Source organism: Nuphar pumila, chromosome 5 (assembly GCF_984573655.1).
Source record: "Nuphar pumila chromosome 5, dmNupPumi1.hap1.1, whole genome shotgun sequence".
Lineage (NCBI taxonomy): Eukaryota > Viridiplantae > Streptophyta > Magnoliopsida > Nymphaeales > Nymphaeaceae > Nuphar > Nuphar pumila.
Genome location: NC_143253.1, coordinates 118,926,751 through 118,948,710, shown reverse-complemented (window position 1 = coordinate 118,948,710; position 21,960 = coordinate 118,926,751). Strand labels below are relative to the sequence as shown.

The window sequence follows — 21,960 nt, the reverse complement described above, 5'->3', positions numbered from 1 at the left end:
GGCACGACTTGTTGCTCGAGGATTCACACAACAATATGGTGAAGACTACGATGAAACTTTTAGTCCCATAGTCAAAATGGGTACTATTCGTGTCATCATATCCCTAGCAGTCGATCGAGGTTGGAGCCTTAGCCAGATGGATGTTAAAAATGCATTTTTGCATGGAACTTTAAAGGAAGTGTATATGGAACAACCTTCTGGTTATGCCGAGAAGGATCCTACTGCCTGGGTGTGCAAACTAAGGAAATCTCTGTATGGGTTGAAACATGCGTCCCGTTCCTGGTTTGAAAGTTTCTCTATGCAAATTCAGAGTTATGGTTTTAGAAGATGCTCTCTGGATCACTCACTCTTTATTTACCAAAAGGCAGACATTGTTATACTTCTTCTTATATATGTTGATGACATTGTGATCACTGGGAGTTCAGATAATCATGTGCAAGACGTGAAGCAGTTTTTAATGAAAACTTTCAAGATGAAAGATTTAGGGGAGTTGAGGTACTTTCTTGGTGTGGAAGTTGACAGACAACAAGACACATTGACACTCATGCAACAAAAATACACTCTTGACCTTCTGGAAAGAGCCGGGATGACGAATTGTAAACTAGTCAGTACTCCTAGTGTATTACATCAAAGGCTGAGCTCTGAAGATGGTCATCCTTGTGTCAACCCTACAACGTATAGAAGTCTCGTGGGGATGTTACAGTACTTGACCTTTACCAGACCTGATATAGTTTATGTTGTAAATCAGGTATCCCAGTTTATGGATGCTCCAACGGAGGGTCATATGGAAGCTGTGAAGCGCATTCTACGCTATTTAAAAGGAACTATAGGAGACAGACTTGTTTATCGCAAGAACGATAATCTGCATAGAGGACATGAACTCATCACTTATACAGACGCAGATTGGGCAGGAGATCCAGATGAGCGATGATCTGTCTCTGGATATTGTGTATATATTGGACACAATTTAGTGTCCTGGAGCAGCAGAAAACAAAAGGCAGTGGCACGATCGAGTACAGAGGCTGAATACAGATCGATGGCTGCATGGACGGCAGAAGTCACATGGCTTAGACACTTATTGAGTGATCTTGGGAGACAATTATTCGATCATTTCTTCTATGTGACAATCAAAGCGCAATCAACATTGCATGTAATCCTATTCAGCATAGCAGAACGAAGCACATTGAGATTGATCAACATTTTATACAGCAAAAAGTTGAGATAAAGGAGATAGAACTACGTCATGTTCGAACAGAAGATCAAGTGGCAGACCTGTTTACCAAGGGGTTAACTGGACGTCAATTTTGGCTATTGAAGAGCAAGTTGTACATGCTACAAAATCACGTACAACTTGAGGGAGGGTGTTAAAATATACACTGCGTATGGATCTGGATCCAAATCCATACGCATGACATGTTAAATGAAACACATGTCAAATTAGCTTCATTAATGGCATCCTTGTAATATCTCTGATATTACAAGGATCATTGTAAACCTGTATAGTTTATATATCCTAGGGTTTGGTGGTCGAGCCCCAGTTGGTATGCCGCCCCAGCCGATTGTGCATCTCTCTCTCTCTCTCTCTCTACTTTCCTGTGCATAAGCTGAACCATTCATACGAAATCTGATACTCTCTTCTATAATGGACGAGCTTGCTATGCTCGAACCCAAGTGGAGTGGAGAAACCATAGAGCTTCGTCATAAACAATTGGAAGAAGATAGATTTTTCAAATTTTTGAATAGGCTTAGGCCCGAATTCGAACAAATCCGGTCTTCTCTTTTATCCGCCTTCACTTCCCCCTCTCTTGAAGATGTAATTACTAAGCTAACTGGGGAAGAAACTAGTATGGGTATAAGCAAAAACAACCCAAGTGTTCTAGCTACACCTTCCAATAATGAAGAAAATGAAGGTGTTAATGTCGTCTCAAGACTAGGGAGTAACTTAAGGACCTACAAGCCTCCTCACTTCAAGAATTAAAACTCAAATGGTCAAGGAGGGAAGAGGGATTATAGCAAACTTTTATGCCACTTTTATAAGGAACCGGGGAACATTAAGCCTATTTGCCCAAAGTGAAAAAAGTTACTTGCTATGGCTACTACATCCCAACTTCAAAAGGAAGAGTGCTCGTCATCTTCAAATGGAGTTCTCTTATTGCAACAAATCGTGGATGCACTTCAACCTCTTCTAAAAGGGGCTATTTTCGGAGTTGCCATGTCAAACTCTTCTCCTCTCGGTAAGACCTCTTGGTTTTTAGATTCGGGTACTTCTTTTCACATGACCCCAAGTTTTAATTCTTTTTTCGAATATTCAAAAAATCCCTCTTATTCCTTTGTTTCAACCACGGATGAAACATCTCTTAAAGTAAAAAGAATAGAAAATTTTGAAAAACAAGGGTTATTTATTCCAAAAATTAGATTTATACCCAAATTAAACTTAAATTTGCTTTTCGTTTCTCAACTCTCGGATCATGAGTGTGATATAAAGTTTTCATTTAACAAATGTTGGATACAGGATCGCCGGTCTGCGAGATTGATTGGGGAAGGCTCTAGGAAGGGCGGTCTATACTATGTCGATTCCCTTCAAATTATCAAAAACCCGTTTTGTAATGTTGTCCAACAAAAGGATATTAATGTGTGGCACAAAAGACTTGGACACCCAAATATTGTAAAAATTTCCCATTTACCTTTTGTTAAAAGTCTATGTAAAAGTGATTTCACTTGTACCGAATGTATACTTGGGAAAATGAAAAAATTGCCTTTTTGTCAAAGATCTATGTTTACAATAAGACCTTTTGAAATTATCCATTCGGATGTATGGGGATCGACAACCGTTCTATCAAAAGGAGGCTTCGCATATTATGTCATTTTTGTTGACGACTACACGAGATATTGTTGGATTTATTTTCGTAAACACAAATATGAAGTTTTCTCAATTTTTAGAACCTATCATACGATGATTAAAAATCAATATAATGGTAATTTAAAATTTTTTAGAACTGACTTTGGTGGAGAATACCTTTCAAGTGAATTAAAAAATTATCTTGAAAGTCATGGTATTCTTCACCAAAGATCTTGCCGAAAACCCCTCAACAAAATGGATTAGTCAAAAGGAAGCATAAACATATAATAGAGACAACTCGAACATTACTTGTTTCTCAAAACATCCCAAAAGTTTTTTGGGCTGAAGCGACTTTAGCATCTGCTTATCTGATAAATCGGCTACATTCTAAAAACTTGAACAATATCTCGCATTTTGAAAAATTATATACCAAAGAACCCGACTATAGTCGGTTGAGAATTTTCTGCTGTAAATGCTTCGTTCTTACTGACAAGAATGACAAGCTCTCACCTAAAGCCATTGCTTGTGCCTTTCTTGGATATTCTGAAACCCAAAAAGGGTTTCGTTGTTATGATATTAAGAATGATAAGCTATACGTTTCCGGAAATATGAGTTTTCTGGAAAATGTTAATGGTTTTAAAAAGAGTGAACCCTTTAAAGAAAACATGGATTACTCTTTTTTATTTGAAATGTTAGCACATGATGATGATAGTGATGACGATTTCATTCATAATGAAGTCAATGATAAAGAAGATATCTCTTCCCATTCTCCTATCTCCCAACATAGTAACAAAGGAGCATTGAGAGATCCTGTAACATATACCCATAGAGATAGAAACAATTTTAGAAGTGCAATTGAAAAATACAATGAACCTAGTAGTTCCAACTCAACCAATGATGAAAACCTACGAAGGACTGAGAGAAGTAGAAAGATGCCTTCTAGGTTTATTTCATATGACTCCTTTACTCCTAAACATAGAGTCTGCCTTAGCGTCATTCATTCCTATATAGAACCCAGAAACTTCGAAGAAGCCAAAAATAATGATGAATGATTGAAAGCAATAGAATGTGAGCTTTCAACAGGGCTAAGACTTAGGAGTTCCAAGATCTCTCTAAGGGTAAGAAAGCAATAGGATGTAGATGAATATTTATGGTAAAAACTAAGAGCGATGGATCTCTTGAGAGATATAAGGCTCGATTAGTAGCAAAGGGTTAGTCAGGAATACGAGATTGACTATGAAAAAACTTTTGCCCCTGTAGTCCGAATGGTCACTGTCCGTTGTCTCATCACCGTTGCCTCAATCAATAAATGAAACATCTATCAAATGGATGTTAAAAACGCATTCCTAAATGGTGATATGAATGAAGAGGTATATATGGATGCTCCACCAGGGATGGAGACTCCCAAAGAGAAAGTACTTCGGCTTCGCAAAGCACTTTATGGTTTAAAACAAGCCCTCAAGGCTTGGTATGATAGGTTTAACTCCATAATGATAGAAAATGGTTTTTCTTCTAATTTCACTGACACTGCCTTATTTGTTAGAAAAACCAATGCAGAGATTGTCATTCTACTTTTGTATGTAGATGATATGCTAATAACCGGGAGTGACACTAAAGGGGTTGAACACATAAAATCAATTTTAAAGGATAGATTTGAAATGTCTGATTTGGTATTTTTAACTTATTTTTTGGGTATTGAAGTAACATACTCTCATAGAGGATATTTTTTGTCTCAAACTAAGCTTGCAACTGAGGTTATTGTCAGGTCAGGTATTACAGATGATAATGTTTGTGAAACTCTTGTTATAGTAGGAGCTAAAATGAAGATTGATGATGGCATTCCTCTCTTTGATCCCACCCCCTACAGGCAGCTTGTGGGATCATTGATGTATCTGAGTATTACTAGACCAAATATTTCTCATGCAGTTTATACTGCAAGTCAGTTCCAACATGCACCAACATCAGTTCACATGAGTGCCATCCTGCGGATTGTGAGATACATAAAAGGTATACTAAACAAGATAGTATTCTTATTCTCTTCTTTTGAATTAAAATTAATTGCTTATACTGACTCTGATTAGGGAGGTGACCCAAATAACCGTCACTCCACCATTGGTTTTTGTGTGTTTTTAGGAGACTCACTGATCTCATGGAGATGTAAGAAGTAATAAAAAGTGTCTCTATTCTCGATCGAAACTGAATATCATACCATGACGACTACTACCATGAAAATTTTATGGATTCATCAACTATTAGAAGACATGGGGATCACAATAGAAGGGCCCACCAAGTTATGCTCTGATAACAAGAGTGCAATATACATTGCTAAAAATCATACTTTTTATAAGCGAACTAACACTATGTTCGGGAAGCGTATCTGAAAGGAGTTATAGATCTTCTATATGTAACTTTAAAATATCAGTTGACAGATTTCTTCACCAAAGCTTTGTATGCTCCACGGTTCAATTTCCTCCCTGGCAAACTTTCGGTCATCTTGCCCTAAGTTTGAGGGGGGGTGTTAAATTATGTACCAAAATCTTGTAATCTTATATATTTTATATATATAAAGGATGATATATATATACATATATACTTATTTTAGTCATATCCTATGACTAAAATATCATAGGGATAATTTAGTCTTTTTACACTTTTAAGCACATTTATTTTCTTGAATGTGATTGTAATTTTCCTTTTCTTTTTCTTTTCTTTCTTTTTTATTTTTTCTTTTTGTATTTTCCCAAAAGTCACCTTGGGGGGGCCCACTCAAATAGACGTTGGGCCCCTCCAACAGTCACATTTGTGACCATTGGACGGGCTCCAACGTCTATGAGTGGAGCCCCTCCAAGGCTCCTTTTTGGGTTTTATAAATCGGGGTTCTCCCCTTGTAATTCTTAAGGCTTTGGGTCAAAGCCCAAGTGATTAATAAAGATTTCCTATTCTTTTATGCTTTTGAGCATTTGTGAGATTTAGTGGGTTGTGCTTTTGTGCACAAGTGTTCTAAGAGTTCTTATTTGTGCATGAGTGCAAGTGTTTTATCATCAAGAATATTAAGGTCTTGATCATAGTATCTTATTGAAGATACTTTCACATTTATATCAAGGTAAAAATCAGGCTCCACACTCCTTCAACACTTAGGAGTAGTGAGAGCAATTTGGGGGCCGATCCGTACAAAAGGGAGAGGGCTTCTGTAGTTTGCTCAACTAAGAATGCATTTTCAGTATTTTCCACTCAAGAAAGTGGGTTAAGGTAAAAAATCTCTATTCTTTGTTTCTTATTGAGTTTTTTGGGGAAAGATGACATTAGATGGTCTTGCATGAAAATGGGGTACTCAAGTAATGAGTGAAAACAGAGTGCAACTATTTCCGTAATATTTTTTCAGGTGGTATCTCTCGGTTGAAGCATCATTTAGCTGGGACACATCTTAATGTTGTATTTTGCATATCAAGGAATTTGCCGGATGCCGCAAAATGGCAATGTCGACAATTATTCACTGGTCTGAGAGAAAAAAAACAAGAAAAATAGATGAGTGAGGCAGAAATGAGGTATGCACAACTTTGGGAGGATGTGCATGACGAAGATGCGCAACCCTGAGAGGATGTGTATGACGAAGATGAGAAATAAATGCTTCATATGTGATTTTATGGTTGCATTTTGTGCAATTCATCATTGTTTCATGTGATGCCTTTTTGCTATTTTTTTTTTTTTGAAAATTTTGGATTTTTTTATTAAAGAATTATGTTTTTTTATAATACAATTCAAATCTTATTTTGGGCCCGACCGATACGAGTAATTATACGATACTTACAACCTTGCTCAAATGTAAGAAAACTAAGGTTAGGACTTCTGCAAAGGATTTTCAAACAAAGCATGTTATCCATCACAAAAAAATATTATATGTAAAATAAAAAATATGAATTTGAAATCTGAATTATAGGGGACATGCAAATGGGATTACAATGTATTGGGGAAAAAAGGCTAGTATTTTATGTTTTTCATAATTTGTTGATAGCTCATTGTGAACATATGATTAGAAACAGCTATCAAGATGCTTGTACTTCAAGAAAGAAAAAGCCACAAAAGTGACAAAACATGCTTATTACAAAAAAGGCACACTAATGTGTGTGTGTGTGTTGTGTTGTGGGGGGGGGGGGGGGGGGAGGGGAGTCTTTCATGTTAAAAAATCAGAATCTAAATGAAGAAAATATGAATGCCATCTCGGTCTCTTAAAAGTGAAATTCTTGGACAAAAGTTTTGAGCTTTTTATGTTGATAAACATTAAATCACAAATCCTAGTTGGAAATTCAACTGTACGTAAATAATGATAAATTCTAAAAAAGGAAGAAAAAGTAACTGCAAGATGAATAGTTAATATCACCCAAAAAAATTTGCAGGTGAAGTTAGGGAGATGGTGTAGTGTCTTACACACGTTCAACTGTTTCCATGTGTTGTAACTTGTGTTTGGTGTCCATGTTGGTGTCATGTGTTGGCACAGCAAATGCAAGCTGAATAGAGCTTCCATGTGACATGACTAGAAGCTATGTCACATGGGTGCGGGTACGGGTGCGGAGCAATTTCAAAAATTTTGGACACGGGGACACGACTATATATATATGTGCCTCACATTTTGAGCATGATTTTGCTAGCTTACTGCTTATTTAGTAAGGAATTCTCTCCTGGACTGTATGATCAAGGTTTAGTGGCATATGTGCCTCACATTTTCAGGGCATAATGACATAACTTCTTGGAAGAGAGAGATCTACTTTGTGCTATTAATCTCTAAAACAAAATGTGGGAAAAGTCGTGAGCAGAATCTTTTTCATTGTTATTGTCTTTCTGAAAAATCTCAATTATATTTCTGATATTTCAATTCAGTATTATGTTTAACACACTATACATTTTTTTAAGTACCATTGAACATGCCATAGCCACACACAAGATCATGAGAGGTGAATTGTCTACTGGTTATCTTTTTTGTCCTTGTTCTTTCAAGGAATTGAAGAATATCCATTAGTGTATGTCTCTGTGTGTGTGCGCGCACGTGTATCATGTGCATGCTCATGCCTGCACATCTGTTTGTGTTAGTGTGTGGCTTCTGGCTTGTGACATGTATATGTTGCTTTTCTTTTTCTGTAACTAAGCCTGATGATGATTATAGACAGTCATTTGAATTAATTCCCGATAATAATTGTGTTATTGTGTTATCTGCAATGGCATTGCATGTGGATGTACATGTAGACACGTACATATTTTTTCAGCACATCATTTGGAATTCTTTTGTCAACTAAACTTTTTAACATGATGGAAATTTGCCTTTTCATGGCTCAAGTGAAGCTTTTCTGAGATGGTTTCGATGTTTCCTTTAGGGTCTTGTTGTTCCTGTTATTCGTAAAGCCAACACAATGAATTTTGCTGAGATAGAAAAGGAAATTAGTTCTCTTGCCAAAAAAGCCAATGCTGGCACAATTTCAATTGACGAGATGGCTGGTGGCACTTTCACGATATCAAATGGTGGTGTTTATGGGAGCCTTCTAAGTACGCCCATAATCAATCCTCCACAGGTATGGATATTGTGGCATAGGAGATGCATTGCTTGTGACGATTTGCTAGATTTAACTACTATTGTTGCATTGCATCCATTATCTTTCTTTCTTCTTTGACATTCAACCTACTGTTGCTAGATCACATTTTCTTTTGCATGCAGTCTGCTATACTCGGAATGCACAGCATTGTAAATCGTCCAATGGTTGTGGGTGGTAACATTGTCGCAAGGCCCATGATGTTCATCGCTTTAACATATGACCATCGCCTCATCGATGGAAGAGAGGCAGTCTTTTTCTTGCGACGTATTAAGGATGTTGTCGAGGATCCTCGCAGACTTCTTCTGGATCTTTAAATGCAATCAAACGACTTGGAACTTTTTGGTTCACATGCTTCAGTATAATTCTTAAAGGTGCAAGTCACCTTGTATGATCAAAGTTTTGTAGCTTATTCCGATCTCCTTGCATAATACTGGCCTGATAATAAAAATGCTGGGTATCACAGTTTCAGGTTCCTAATCAGGCCATGCTGCTGAGGTGCTTTTTCAATTTTTCACTCATTATTGAACTAAGACCAGAGTTCATTGTACGCTGCTTGTACTCAGAAGAGCTCAATTGTTGCTTATATAGCACGCATGCAAACATAGTTTTGATTATAGAAACATGTTTTATAAGGAACGATGTCTGTACTGTGACGTATTTTGAGCACTCCTAAGGGTGTTGATCGTTGTGATGTTTGTGGTATTCAACAGCTCCTGTCTGCATCTGGTGACAGTTTTAGCAAATGCTTTCATGCATTTGTTGTGCTCATGTGAATTCTTGGTGGGCTATCAAAGCTAGGAGGTATTTCATCCTATATGTTCTGCATTAAATCTGTTGTTTAGGCAAATCGCAGGTTAGTATAAGCTCTTCATTTTTTATTATGAATATCTTGTACTTGATATAATGATATTTTGCAATCTACCAAAATATTCTCAGGGATTAGTAGCATAATGTCCTGACGGAGGTAACAACAAATTTATGAAAATGATAACACGATAGCTATGTTCGCGAGAAAAAGGCTGTGGTTTGATTTTGATCATGAAGTGTTCTCACTCTGATTGGTTGTTTTCTTTACCCAGCTGTGGTTTGGAGAACCAAGGGCATGTTTGCAACGCCATGTAATTCTTGGATTTTCTTAGTTTCCTGTGATTGCATATCACAGACAATGCCTTCACAACTTCAGTGAAACATTCAAGTTGTGATTGCCACTTTGATAATGTTTCTTTTTCGAATCCCGTGAAAGTTGGTCACAACAGTGACGTTTGTGACCAACAATTTTAATTCTCAGCTATGATTGCTTATCCCACCTCTGACCAAAGCAAGTGTTTAAGTTGTTACCAGAAAAGAAAAAAAAGGCACAAATGCCGCCCCTAGCAACCCCCATTTGCAGTGTACAAGTCAAGTCCAGCTGTGGTTAGGCAGACCCCTACCAGTTATACAACTATACCATTGGCTTTTGAACATGCAACGTCCCAACACAAGGTGACGTGCACTAGCTGCTCCTACCAGACAAGCGGAGCCTCCGTTGATACAAATGCCTACATCTACTAACATAAATTGCACTCTTTTTTTTTAGGCAGATAAAGCTGGGGTTAGGCAGTCCCCTACCAGTCATACAACCATACCATCGGGATTCTAACTTGCAACGTCCCAACAAAAAGGTGACGTGCACTGACTGCTCCTCCTGCCAGACGAGCGGAGCCCCCGTTGGTACATGAATTGCACACTCTCATAATATCACACATCTCTAAGGATATTCAACATTATCCTACAAATAAGAATCTTAAAGATAATATCCACCATTCATGGGGGACGTGTACAATTTTTTGTCTAGATCTCTTGCCAAACTAGCTAGAAGGGGAATGGCCAAATCTTGGAAAGACCATCCCCCGGATTGTAACCACCTAAATATGGGATGGTCACATTGTATAACATTCTTTTTGCAATGAACTGGTAGGAGTCCCCTTAACCCAAGCTTGCTTATAAAAAAAATGTTATTAGCTAAATGAATCGTTAAATACATATTTTAGAAATTGATTGGACCCGACAAGTCATCATTTACTCTCTCCTTTTTCTGATTTTTTGAATGTTTTTTCAAAAATTCAAATAGGCCGATTCCAAACAATTCGATTTGATTCCGGATTGGGTAATTCTTTGACACTTCAAAAGACCGATTCTGACAACATTAATGTTAAGTAAGACTTCAACGTTGTCAGCATAATATTCCTCTAAATAGAAAGAAGTCATCTCTTTTACCAGAGCAGAAGGGCAGTCATCAACATCTGGATAGTTTTATGTACAAAAACATTCTGTTTCAATGTGGGATATTAAACCATTTGGTGTTTGACATTGGGACCCCATTTAAGACCAAGAGGGTATTTAATCTTTGCAAGAAGTTTTGAAATAAAACGTGACATTATTGTTTGTTCCCCAACTATTTATAAGCTGAGACAACAAATCTGACATACCAATTGAAGAGAAGATGGTGGAATTCAGAAGAGATTCACAAGAAAAGTTGCAAAAGGTACTGTGAGCTCTCAGGACAACTTTCCAAACTCTTATGGGGGATACTTCTTATGGCTTGGTCTACATTATTGAAGCTATTATTTCAGTCAAAATTCAACTGCCTTCATTGAGAACAGAATGTATTTGGCGGGAAATGTCAAATCATTGGTTTAGGTGCCTGTATTTGGCATGGAAATGATAGATCCTGGATATCCCAAATCCTGAATTTGAGAGCCTTGGGATTTGCCAAATCCCAAAGCTGTTTGGGAGCTCATCGGGCTGGAGTTGCCATTTCCTTGCAAACTACCGACTTCCAGACAGCCAATAAAGCCAGGTTGTAAATTAAAAAGGAGATAACAAGAGTGTCCAATATTGGTTATAGCTGGATTTGGAAGATGGGGCCATTTTGCATCTGCCAAATCCCATCCCATCTCCTGGGTTTTCCATGTCCAAGTTCCCAAACAGTGGTGGGTTCTTCCCATCGACACCCGCTGACTACTGGCTCCCAAACAGAGCCTTATGTTTCTAGAACGGTTTCATATTTTGCTCACGGAGTTCCTTTCTGATGGAGCAGGTCTTATGTGGCTGGCTGCTACAATCTGATCCAAGTTGCACTCTGATACGACCCAGAACTTGACCCAGGTGGGTCTGGTAGGCCTACTGCGTCATGTCTGTCCATACGACTCCCTGTCGCATATGGATCTGCTGGGTTATTTCTAACGGTATCTGGATCACATAGAAATCTGGCTCATATCCGACTCCTTTTGCGCATGATCTAATAAAGGAGAGAGCTTTCACCAAATGAGGATTGAGATTGAGTTATACTAGTATATAGGACCTGATCCAGATCCATTTCTCAAGTGCAGATATGGATCCTAACCTGGTACCATCTTTAGAGGCCTAAAACCTTATTTTGGTTAGTAACTAAAGCTAGATAAAGTATCATTGCTTCCTGCAAATCTAGAATTTCCTGTTTGTTTCACGTAGGAAGTTTTTGAAAATTTTCATGAAATTCAATAATTTTGGACCCGTCTATCTCAAAGATCAACTTCATCGGGTACAAGTCTAGCTGTACCATGGGTGTACGTGGTCCACTTACATGAATATGACATTGCCGATGTGTCGGCAGGGACAGTTGTCACAGGATCTTGCATAGATCCTCAGTGGGACCATTCATCTTGTTCACCAAGGGTTAAGATGAAGCGAGGGGGAAGAAAATTGATGTCCCTTTTGTGATGGATCTTGGATAGGACATTGGACCACAGTAGTTTAGACAAGAGTTTATGGTCTTATGCTTTATGTACAACAAAATAGATGGTACAACAGGTGCCAAAAGTATATTATGAGGAAGCATGGTGAACTTATGATGGGGTCCATTTCATGATGGCCATTTGCATGTCATGGGCCATATCATGACTGTGTCATGTGATCAATCCATCCATTCTTCAGATAGACGGTGATGGTTGGCTGATCACCATCTTCAATTCTTCCATGGTTCCCCTCTAAAATAAGCAAGGATTGATGGTAGGGCATGGTATTTAATGTGGTAGGGTTCATCATGATTTTGGTGTATCTCTTGGATCTTCCTTCACATGGGATGCCATCTTCCATGAAGCATATATATATAAAGTAAGTGATAGCTGTGCAACTACCAGCGCAATCATACTGGCCGTCCATCGTGGCTTTGATGGACGTCCAGCACAAATTTTAGGCTTTAGCAGCACTCTACCAGTTTCCTGAGACCTTTAGCGGCGTTCAAAAGCATCAGTAAAACACTTAAAGGATACGGACGTCCTTTTTTTAAAAGTGTTTTAGCAGCGCTGAAGCCTAAAAAGATGACATCATAATATTTAAATATGCATTTTTATTGCAATATTATTAAAAGTATTAAAAATCAAACAAAACTAAAATAATATCCGTAAGTGTCAGTGTCCCTGTCGCGTATTTGTCTGTACCACGGCAACACAGACAAAACGGTGTGTTCTTACTATACAGGGAGACACAGTCCTAAAACTCATGAGGCTCTAGATGTTACTGATTTAGTTTGGATCCCATGGATTTAGGGTCCAAACTCCAGCATTGGCTTGAACTTGAATGTGAACCATACAGTTAGTACGACTTAAAAAACGACCCGTTCTTACGAACGGGTTGCAAACGAAGAGTTATGCTGTGATTGTTCTTTTATACTTAGTAGGATGATGAGCATTCTAGCAGTAAGCAGGTGGATCCTCTTGTGTGGCAAATTGGATCCAATTAATGTAGATATGGATCTGGGTCTGACTTGTGCTTTTGTCACTTTAGGTAGAATTTGGTCTGGATATGACACCCAAGGTCCCTGAGAACCGAACTCACCTGAGTGCTCTCCCATAAGGCTGGTGTGTGGGCCATTTCAAGAACCAATTGGGCTCAATGCAGGATCAAAACAAATATCTGCGTGGCATGGTCATTTATAAAAAATCACATTGTTACATACTATGATCACAGTGACAAATATCTCAATTTTTCTTTTGAAAGTATCACACAAAAAAACACACATTTTATTTACTGTTTTAACCAGCCAAAGAAATCATAATATCATTATTTAAATTAAAAAACACAATATATACATTTAGATAAACTATATCTCGAGGAAAAAAAAGTTAATTATGTTTTCTAAAGATTTTTAGTTACTTTTGACATAATTTAGTTAATTTAGATTTGTTGATATTTTTTTGGATAAAACATGAAAAAAAAAACAAAAGATTTCAAATTGTCATGAGAATTTGGCTGTCATTATTTTTCCATTTTAAACTTTTGTTCATCATGACTAGGGGTGTCAACAGGTCGGATCTGCTTTGGATCCAGGTGAGTTCAAACCCAGATCTGACTAAAGGTGCAGGTACCGGGTCTGATCTGGTCCATATGGAAAACCATATGCAGACCCTATAAGAATTACATGAACCAGACCTGGTCCATACCCTATAAAATAATATTTTTATATCTTTTACATTGAAAAATCATGGGTCTTAATTGAAACTCAGGTCCGGTCCGAGTTTAGTATGAAATTTCACAAACTATACCCAGACCCATATACTAATCAGACCTTTTAGGTCTGACCAGGATTCTAATAGGTCCTTATTCATGATCACCAAACCCTGACCGTATAGGGTTTGGTACGGGTCGGGTCTAGGTCAAACCCGACCATTTGACACGGCTAATCATGACTATGGCGTAATAATTCCTTATGTCGCTAAATGCCTTTCATACTTATGAAATGAGTGTTTTTGAGAGATGTCGCCTCGTCCAGTGTTGTGAGAGGCGTACGCCTCAGTACCTGAAGCGTACGCCTCAGAGGCGAGGCGCACGCTCAAGGTACTGAGGCGTGCTGTGATGCGCAAATTGCCGGTGGATCCACCTACTGAAGCCTTCCTTCATCCCCAAGTCTTCCTCCTCCGCCCGATTTGTCGGCTGTGCTAACCCCAAGTGCCGGTGGATCCACCGCCAGGTGCCGGCCAGCTGCTCCACCACCGCTCCCTGCCTCCCCTCCCACCGCTTCACTTTCATACCAGTTGTGAGAGGCGTACGCCTCAGTACCTGAGGCGTACGCCTCAGAGGCGAGGCGCAGGCTCAACGCCTCGCTTCGCCTCATCGCATTTAACAACAGTGTTGTGAGAGGCGTACGCCTCAGTACCTGAAGCGTACGCCTCAGAGGCGAGGCGCACGCTCAAGGTACTGAGGCGTGCTGTGATGCGCAAATTGCCGGTGGATCCACCTACTGAAGCCTTCCTTCATCCCCAAGTCTTCCTCCTCCGCCCGATTTGTCGGCTGTGCTAACCCCAAGTGCCGGTGGATCCACCGCTCCCTGCCTCCCCTCCCACCGCTTCACTTTCATACCAGTTGTGAGAGGCGTACGCCTCAGTACCTGAGGCGTACGCCTCAGAGGCGAGGCGCAGGCTCAACGCCTCGCTTCGCCTCATCGCATTTAACAACCTTGTTTAACAACCTTGGCCTCGTCATATAATCATCATCATAATTGCATGTTTAAAAATGATGGTGGGATCATACATGCAGGACTTATTCCAATGCATTCTTCGGTTATGGTAACTGAGGATCTCTGCCTTGACCCGAAGTTCTATAAATTTAGTTACGAAAATGTATCTCAGATAAAAAAAATGAACATCTAAGAATAGGGGTGGGCAACCGCCCGGCAGCCGAATGGGCCAAGCTGACCCGGCCCACCATGGGTCGGGTTTGGGCCATGATTTTAGACCCGGGCCCTTTAGGTATACCGGGCTGAAACTCGGTCCGTTATATACGTGGGACAAGCTCGGGCAAGTATTTTTTTACTAATATATTTTTTTTTAAATTTGACTATTACATATTAACTTGGATAACTATTATTATTTACTTAATTAGTTGCATGAAAACTTGCTATTTGTTAATTATTATTATTATTTACCTAATTAATTGCACTAATTAGGAATTAGTTGCAGAAAAACTTGTTAAAATCTCATTAACCCATAATTTCAATCAAGCATTTTAAGATTGGGCCAATGAGTCAGGCCATGAGCTTCTCTTTAAACCCGAGCCCATTGAGAACCGTGCCAAAACCTGGCCGTTAGTAAACGGGCCCTGCAAATGGGTCAAATACTTTGTGGTTAAAAAGTATTTACTTTCAAGAAAAAGGTTTGTGGAATTATAGTAATGACTGCCTTTTTGGGTCTACGATGTAAAAAACACACTAGTTTATAGTAAAGCCATGAACCCAAGAGAGACCCTTTTGGCTTTGTGCCTAATCATGTGCACACCAATTACAAGGCATCCTTTTGGTCCACTCATAGTTCGGATCTTTTTCTTATGTGCTTTCTAGGGATGGCAGTGGATCGGGGCGGGGGACAAGGTCTCCACCCTCACCCCATTTCAAAATCTGAACTTTCATCCCCGCCTCCATCCCTGCGCGAGGATGAATTTTAACCTCCACCCCCGCCTCAATCCCTGGTCCAAACGAGGGTGAGGGGGGGGGGGGGGGCATTTTCCCTCATCCCTTAAAGGATTGGGGACGGGGCGGGGCGGGGAAAGTGTAAGTCCATCCCCGCACGGAGATAAATTTTAACCTTCATCCCCGCCTCCATCCCCGTTTCATGCCCTTCATCCCAGGTCCAAACGGGGTGAGGCAGGGCGGGGCCCGTCGTCCCCCCGGTCCACTCCCATCCCTAGTGCTTTTTGTTATTGAAAGATGAGCTGTGAATTCAGCTTTTCCATGGGTTTCATTTCTCCAAAGAAGCCTTTCCCTTGTTTGCCTCTATGGCGAGGTTGCACTTTTGGAATTGGGCAAAATTATAATAAAATTCCATTGGAAGTGTCCCAACAAAACCAGGGAAAAAAACAAGAATTTTTTTATGGAAGTTGTTTTCAATTCCAACCAATTCAATAAATCCAAACACCCCCTTTACAATGAAATTTGCATGATTTCGTTTGATTGCACATCGGTTACTGACGGAAATAAAGAAAAAAAAGGGGGGAAATTTAAAAAAAAATGTTATGACGTGTCATCTACTGGTTAAAAATGAGCCGATTCAGCTCGATTCGATTCAGAATCAAAATCTTGGCCGATTCCCAGAATCATTTTGAAAATGCAGAAATAAACTAAATAATGACATTGCACCGATGAGCTTTTGTGGTAAACTACTCAAACTCTAAGGTCCAATTAGCACATTTTGATCCAAGACCCATCTGAATCACACATGAAGTTGCTAAGAATTCTAGTACTTGGGGCTTGTTCTGGCAAATAATGGAACCAATTCCGGATCCAATTCATTGACCACCTGGATCCAAAGTCCCAACCATTGCAAATAAGTGCTTGTGGGGCCCGTCTGTACCCCCAGGATGTTTTTTGGCGAGTCAACCCCCTCTCTTGTCATTTCGTTATAGTCATAGGGCTATTTTGGTCATAGAAAAAAATACTCGCCTTAGAAAGGACCTCCGGATCCAAAAAATTGTCAAATCGAGTTAGTTTGGAAGCGTGACCGCCCCGCATTTGAATGAAAGGTGAGTGGGGACCACCAGCCCTCCGTCAATGTTCCTGTAGTCAGCGTGCCAACTGGGCCCACGTTCCCTTTCGCAGTGTCTACCAATCACTTTTTGACACGTATGAGCTTGTGCACATTTGTCCACATGAGGCCCCACTGCTCTCTCATTGTTGGTATTCCCCTGAAGAAAACCGAATGACAACAGGCGTATCGAATCGGATATCAACCGATTCGGTGAGTTCCCGGGACGACATCCAGATCACATCTCGTTGCCTTCTCCGGTAAGGATCTCCCACGAGCCGGGTCTTTCTAGAACCATAGTCACAAATATTGCCCATATTTTAATCACCAACATATCATGTTTCAGATTGTCTTTTAATTCAATTGATTTTTATTAATTGAACCAAGTTGGTTCAACTAATAAATCGTCTCGGGATTGGTCGGATCCGATTCTTACATAATCTCGGAAATTGTCTCAAAGGAGAGGGCGTTTTAGTCCTTATGCAAACAAATCTGATTGAGGTTCATCAGCGGGGCTTACGTGGCGCACTAGAGAAAAGGTTTTTTTTTTTCCTCGTCGGAAAGTCGTGTGGATACTTGGCTTCCACATCTCGGTTGGATCCACGTGGACGACAGCGTGACGCAGGGGGAATCACGAGGTAATCGTCATTCGGAGGAAGGCGAGTAATTGAATTCCTCGGCTCGATTGCTCGCCGACCCTCCGGCGTCACGTGCAGCGAGCGGGTCCCGATTGCTTTCCCGATTATTATATCTTAACCAGTTATTAGTTTAAGGCTTTAAGCGCTTCCTTATTTGAACGCCGAATTGACTGTTTGACCGAGAGTCAACTCCTTACTATGATCCACAATGCCAAACGGTATTAGAATCACGCGACATGAAATTACTAAAATAGACATGTCCGTGCAGGTGGCTGGACAAGCAAGATCTCGGCCCACTTTATAATCCGACTCGGAATCGAAGAGAACCGGATCTCTGTTGGACGCAATTTGTCTCGGTCCAAGTCAAGAGTATGAACCGGATGGGGTGAATGGTGACTCGGCCACCATTGTGAAAAATCTAATCGACTCAGCCTGAATGGCGCGTTGATTATCGGACGGTTCAAATCGAATCTGACTCCTGATTTAAGTGCGAATCGGCTGGAATTGTTTTTTCTTTTTAATTTTTTTGATAATGTAAAAATAGATAAAGTATGAAATTTCCACAATTAAAACTTGGGTAAAAATAGATTATGAAACATATAAGCTATAAAAATGAAAAGTCCAAGCCCCATGTAAGCCCTAGAAATGGCTGATCTTAATCTGGATCTCAAACAGAACCTGGATCAGGGCATGATCTGGTTTGAAAATTTGCAAAGCAGATACGGGTCCATCTAGCTGGCCTGATCCAATTATCTATTCTGACCTATTTCATCGAGATTGAACCTGGCTCATATCTGATCCAATCCGAGAAGGAATTCAATCATACCTGACCTGTTTGACAGCCCTACCAGCAGCCTTAAACACAAAATGTCCTGCAATCAGCCACACACGGGTCACATTCAGGTGGGTCCAAATCTGAACAGCTCACTAGTCTCCGGCGAGTCGGCGACCATTACCAAATCCGTAATGGAACACGGTCCAGCCCGGCCAGTCCCCATTAAGAAAACTATGCCTTTTGGTGTTTTTCTTTTCTAATTAGCTTGTGAATGAGTTTTGGAACAGGTCCCTCTGAGAAGAACCCATTATTGGTCTATGACTAACTGGAACCAAAACCTAACCTGATTAGCATGTCTGGCCTACTTCGGAGGACCGGGTCTGGTTTCAACTAGTTGTAATTGTATCGGGATCCAACCCACTTGGTGAGTCCTAGCCTGGTCTTGACTCTTCCGAGGTGGTAATTGGGTCTGGATCCAACACACACTGTCCAGGTTTGAGTTAGCATCCGACCAAGCTGCCAGCCTATTATGTTTAGTGGCCCTTGTATGTAGGCCTATCGACCGGTTGGACCTGAGCTAGACCTGGTGTGTCCAGGCCCACTTCCAACTTTAATGAGCTGGTATTGGGTTTGTTTGGGGCTTAAATAGAGCTGGCTTATCCAGGGCTGGTGTTCTGGGTCTGGGTTTGGATATCAAAAAGCAGACCTGGTAAAATCTCGATTAAATGTCTTTTAGGCACAAATTTTTAAAATTTGTCCGATGTCAATAAAATATTGAACCAGAGACAAGGTCCATATACATTTTTGGTTCTATAAATGTGTGTCAGATTCGGTTCGAATATGTGCGTTTATTTGGATGGAGATAGGCATGACACCAAATGTGGGTCGGACTAGCTAATTGGATATGTTTTATATTCAATTGGTTTGGACTATTTGTCAGATTCTGATTCAGTTTGGCTTCGGATGTAAGACTTCATACCCAATCCGAAACAGATTGTTAATAGGATGCTATCTGTTCTAGTGGATCTGATAAAATGTATTTGGTTTCAGTCAAGCGAACACATTAGTCTATAATACGAGCTTAAAATAAGGCCGGCGTATATATGGACCAGGTTCAAGTTTACATCCAATTCCAATTCCAATTCCAATTCCAAATTCAATTCGAACTCGGCTTTGGATTCGGTATTAGCTTTTCCCCATCCGGATCAGAATTCAACTCGACCCCGATTTAACAAGATCCGGTTAGTTCGGAATCAGTAGTAATACTCTTACATTAGAACCGAACCCGGCCCCTTTAAGTGATACCTACTTCCGTCCGACTTTCTGTTGACCCAAGGCACCTGCAGGCCGACATATCCACGCGTCGAAAATTGATTGGTTAATTGAGGCAACTACACGTGCGAACGACACGGCCAAAGCACACGCCAGTCGACACGCTCGAGGCGGATTGACCGAGAAAGCTGGGGACCCACGTGGACGCACGTGGTTCAGTAAAATGACTTAAATACCCCTACACCCTAGGCCTAGGCATTGATAGCCTTTGTGGTTTCGAGGTCGATACCGAGATTTTGTTTTTAGGGCAAAACGCTCCCGCACTGACGATTGAGCCCCCACAAATTTTCTTTATAACGAAAATATCCCTACTTCTATGCTTGTCCTCCTATCGATATTCTCGTTTCATATATCAAGAATATTCTCGTCACATATGATGGCTTTTTTGGCTTTTTGACGTACGAAGAAAATGACAGTTATGACCCTATCTTTTTCCATTTTACATGTTGACCAGTAGAATCATCATCGGTGTTTTGGTTGATCCATATAAAACTCGGGTTGTATCTGCCCGCTGAAATAAATATAATTTGAACATTGGAAATATATATATATACAATAATTGAAAAAGATATTCTTTATTTTAAATATAATAATAAGGAAATAACTATTGTGATGAAGTTGTGATTTGACAAAAAAAAAATCCTGATATTCTTAATTTGTTTAATAATGAGGAGAAACCACTTGAAGGTCTTAAACTGGTCCACTTAACCAAAAGTAGCTAGTTATATAATGATTAAAAAATCTCATTATGTTTGGATTAAAACGTTGAGAACATGCTTAAGAAAGAAAGGCGACCTTATGTAGTTGGGGTAAGGCTTAAGGTCATCATCATCATCATGTTTTTTCATTTGATATTCTTATTATTAGTATGAGTGTCAACGGGTCGGGTTTACCCGGACCCGACCTAGACCAAACCCTGTAGGGTTCAGGTATGGTGACAAATAAGAAGACCCAATTAAGACACGGGTCTGTACCAGATGGTCCGATTAATACATGAACCCGGGTATAGTTTGTGAAATTTTATACCAGACCCGAATCTAACCTGAGTTCCAATTAAGACCCACAAATTTTCAATGTAAACGTGATAAAAAATATTATTTTACCCGGTATGGTCATGTTCTAGTTTATGTAGTTTTGATGGAGTCCGGGTATAGTTTCTCTTATAGTAGACCCGATTAGACATGGATATAGACCCGATACTATACCCGAAAACCTAATCCAAGTCTGGTTTCACCTGGATCCGTTGACACCCCTAATTATTAGGCAGACCTTTGAGCGGTTCATATAAAGCCAGCTTTTAAGCTACCCTTCTCTTGGTTTCTCTCTACCTACACACTAAAATTACAAAGGATTTTTTGGTCCCTCTACGTAACACTAAAATGGCAATGAAGACTAAGGATTACCACCGTACACGTTTGCTTGTCCCCTTCCAATTCTTTTGAGCTGGTTTTGTACTATCCTTTCTCCTACTTTCTATTCAACATATAACACTGCCAGCTCCTTATAGTAATGTACCAGTTACCTTAACATTTTCCCCCCAGTGCTCTCTCTCTCTCTCTCTATATATATATATATATATATATATATAGGGTAAATATTTTTGTATTAATTAAGGCATGAAACTGTTGAGCAAAAATTAGTTTTATTTTATATTAATATATATTTGCAAATCGAACCTTATACATGTGATCTAAAATTTTTGTTTAGTAAGAAATATGTTTTGATTAATGTGATTGTAACATCTAAGCAAGTTTTTTAAAGGCTTCAAAAACCAACAGGATTATGATATACCAAAATTTTACAACTCAAAAAATCAAAAATTAATTTTTTTTTTTACATTGAAAAGACACAATCCAAGGTTCAACCCCTTAGTCAACAAACTATATTGAACACGACTATGTGGTCAGATTGAGCCAATACAACTTGCATCTAAGACTTATATGGCTCATTAGTTTGGCACCTTCACTAGTACCTAATGATATTTCAGTTTTTTGCAACATAGGTTTGAAGTTAGCTTAAGGGGATCTGTTTGGGACCAAACAGTCAGAGGAGGTACATATACATGTATTTGAAAACATGGCAGCTGCCCATTCATGGATTCAATAACTACTGCTTCTAGGATGTGGTAGTTACTACCGGTAAGTATTGTATCGGCAGAAAATTGATATGACACTAAACTGAATCGGCTATTTTTTAATAAATATAAAAAATACTTAAAATTATTTTAATAGTTTTAACACGTGTCACATTCTGATTGACA

The 21,960-nt window shown here is 39.5% G+C and overlaps 1 protein-coding gene across 3 annotated transcripts in view; it reads left to right on the top strand.

Annotated features, from left to right (window-relative positions):
• The window catches only part of LOC149838352 (dihydrolipoyllysine-residue succinyltransferase component of 2-oxoglutarate dehydrogenase complex 2, mitochondrial-like), a 43,854-nt gene extending 34,801 nt beyond the window's left edge, over positions 1 to 9,053 (top strand). For 2 of the 3 annotated variants that reach the window (XM_090006538.1, XM_090006539.1), the window contains exons 14-15: positions 8,206 to 8,400; positions 8,544 to 9,053. In XM_090006538.1, the coding sequence (XP_089862664.1) occupies positions 8,206 to 8,400; positions 8,544 to 8,735 (387 nt within the window). In that variant the 3' untranslated portion in view covers positions 8,736 to 9,053. The remainder of the gene's footprint in view (positions 1 to 8,205; positions 8,401 to 8,543) is intronic. The other variant, XR_016431955.1, reaches the window with a different exon arrangement.
• The last annotated feature ends 12,907 nt before the right edge of the window (positions 9,054 to 21,960 follow it).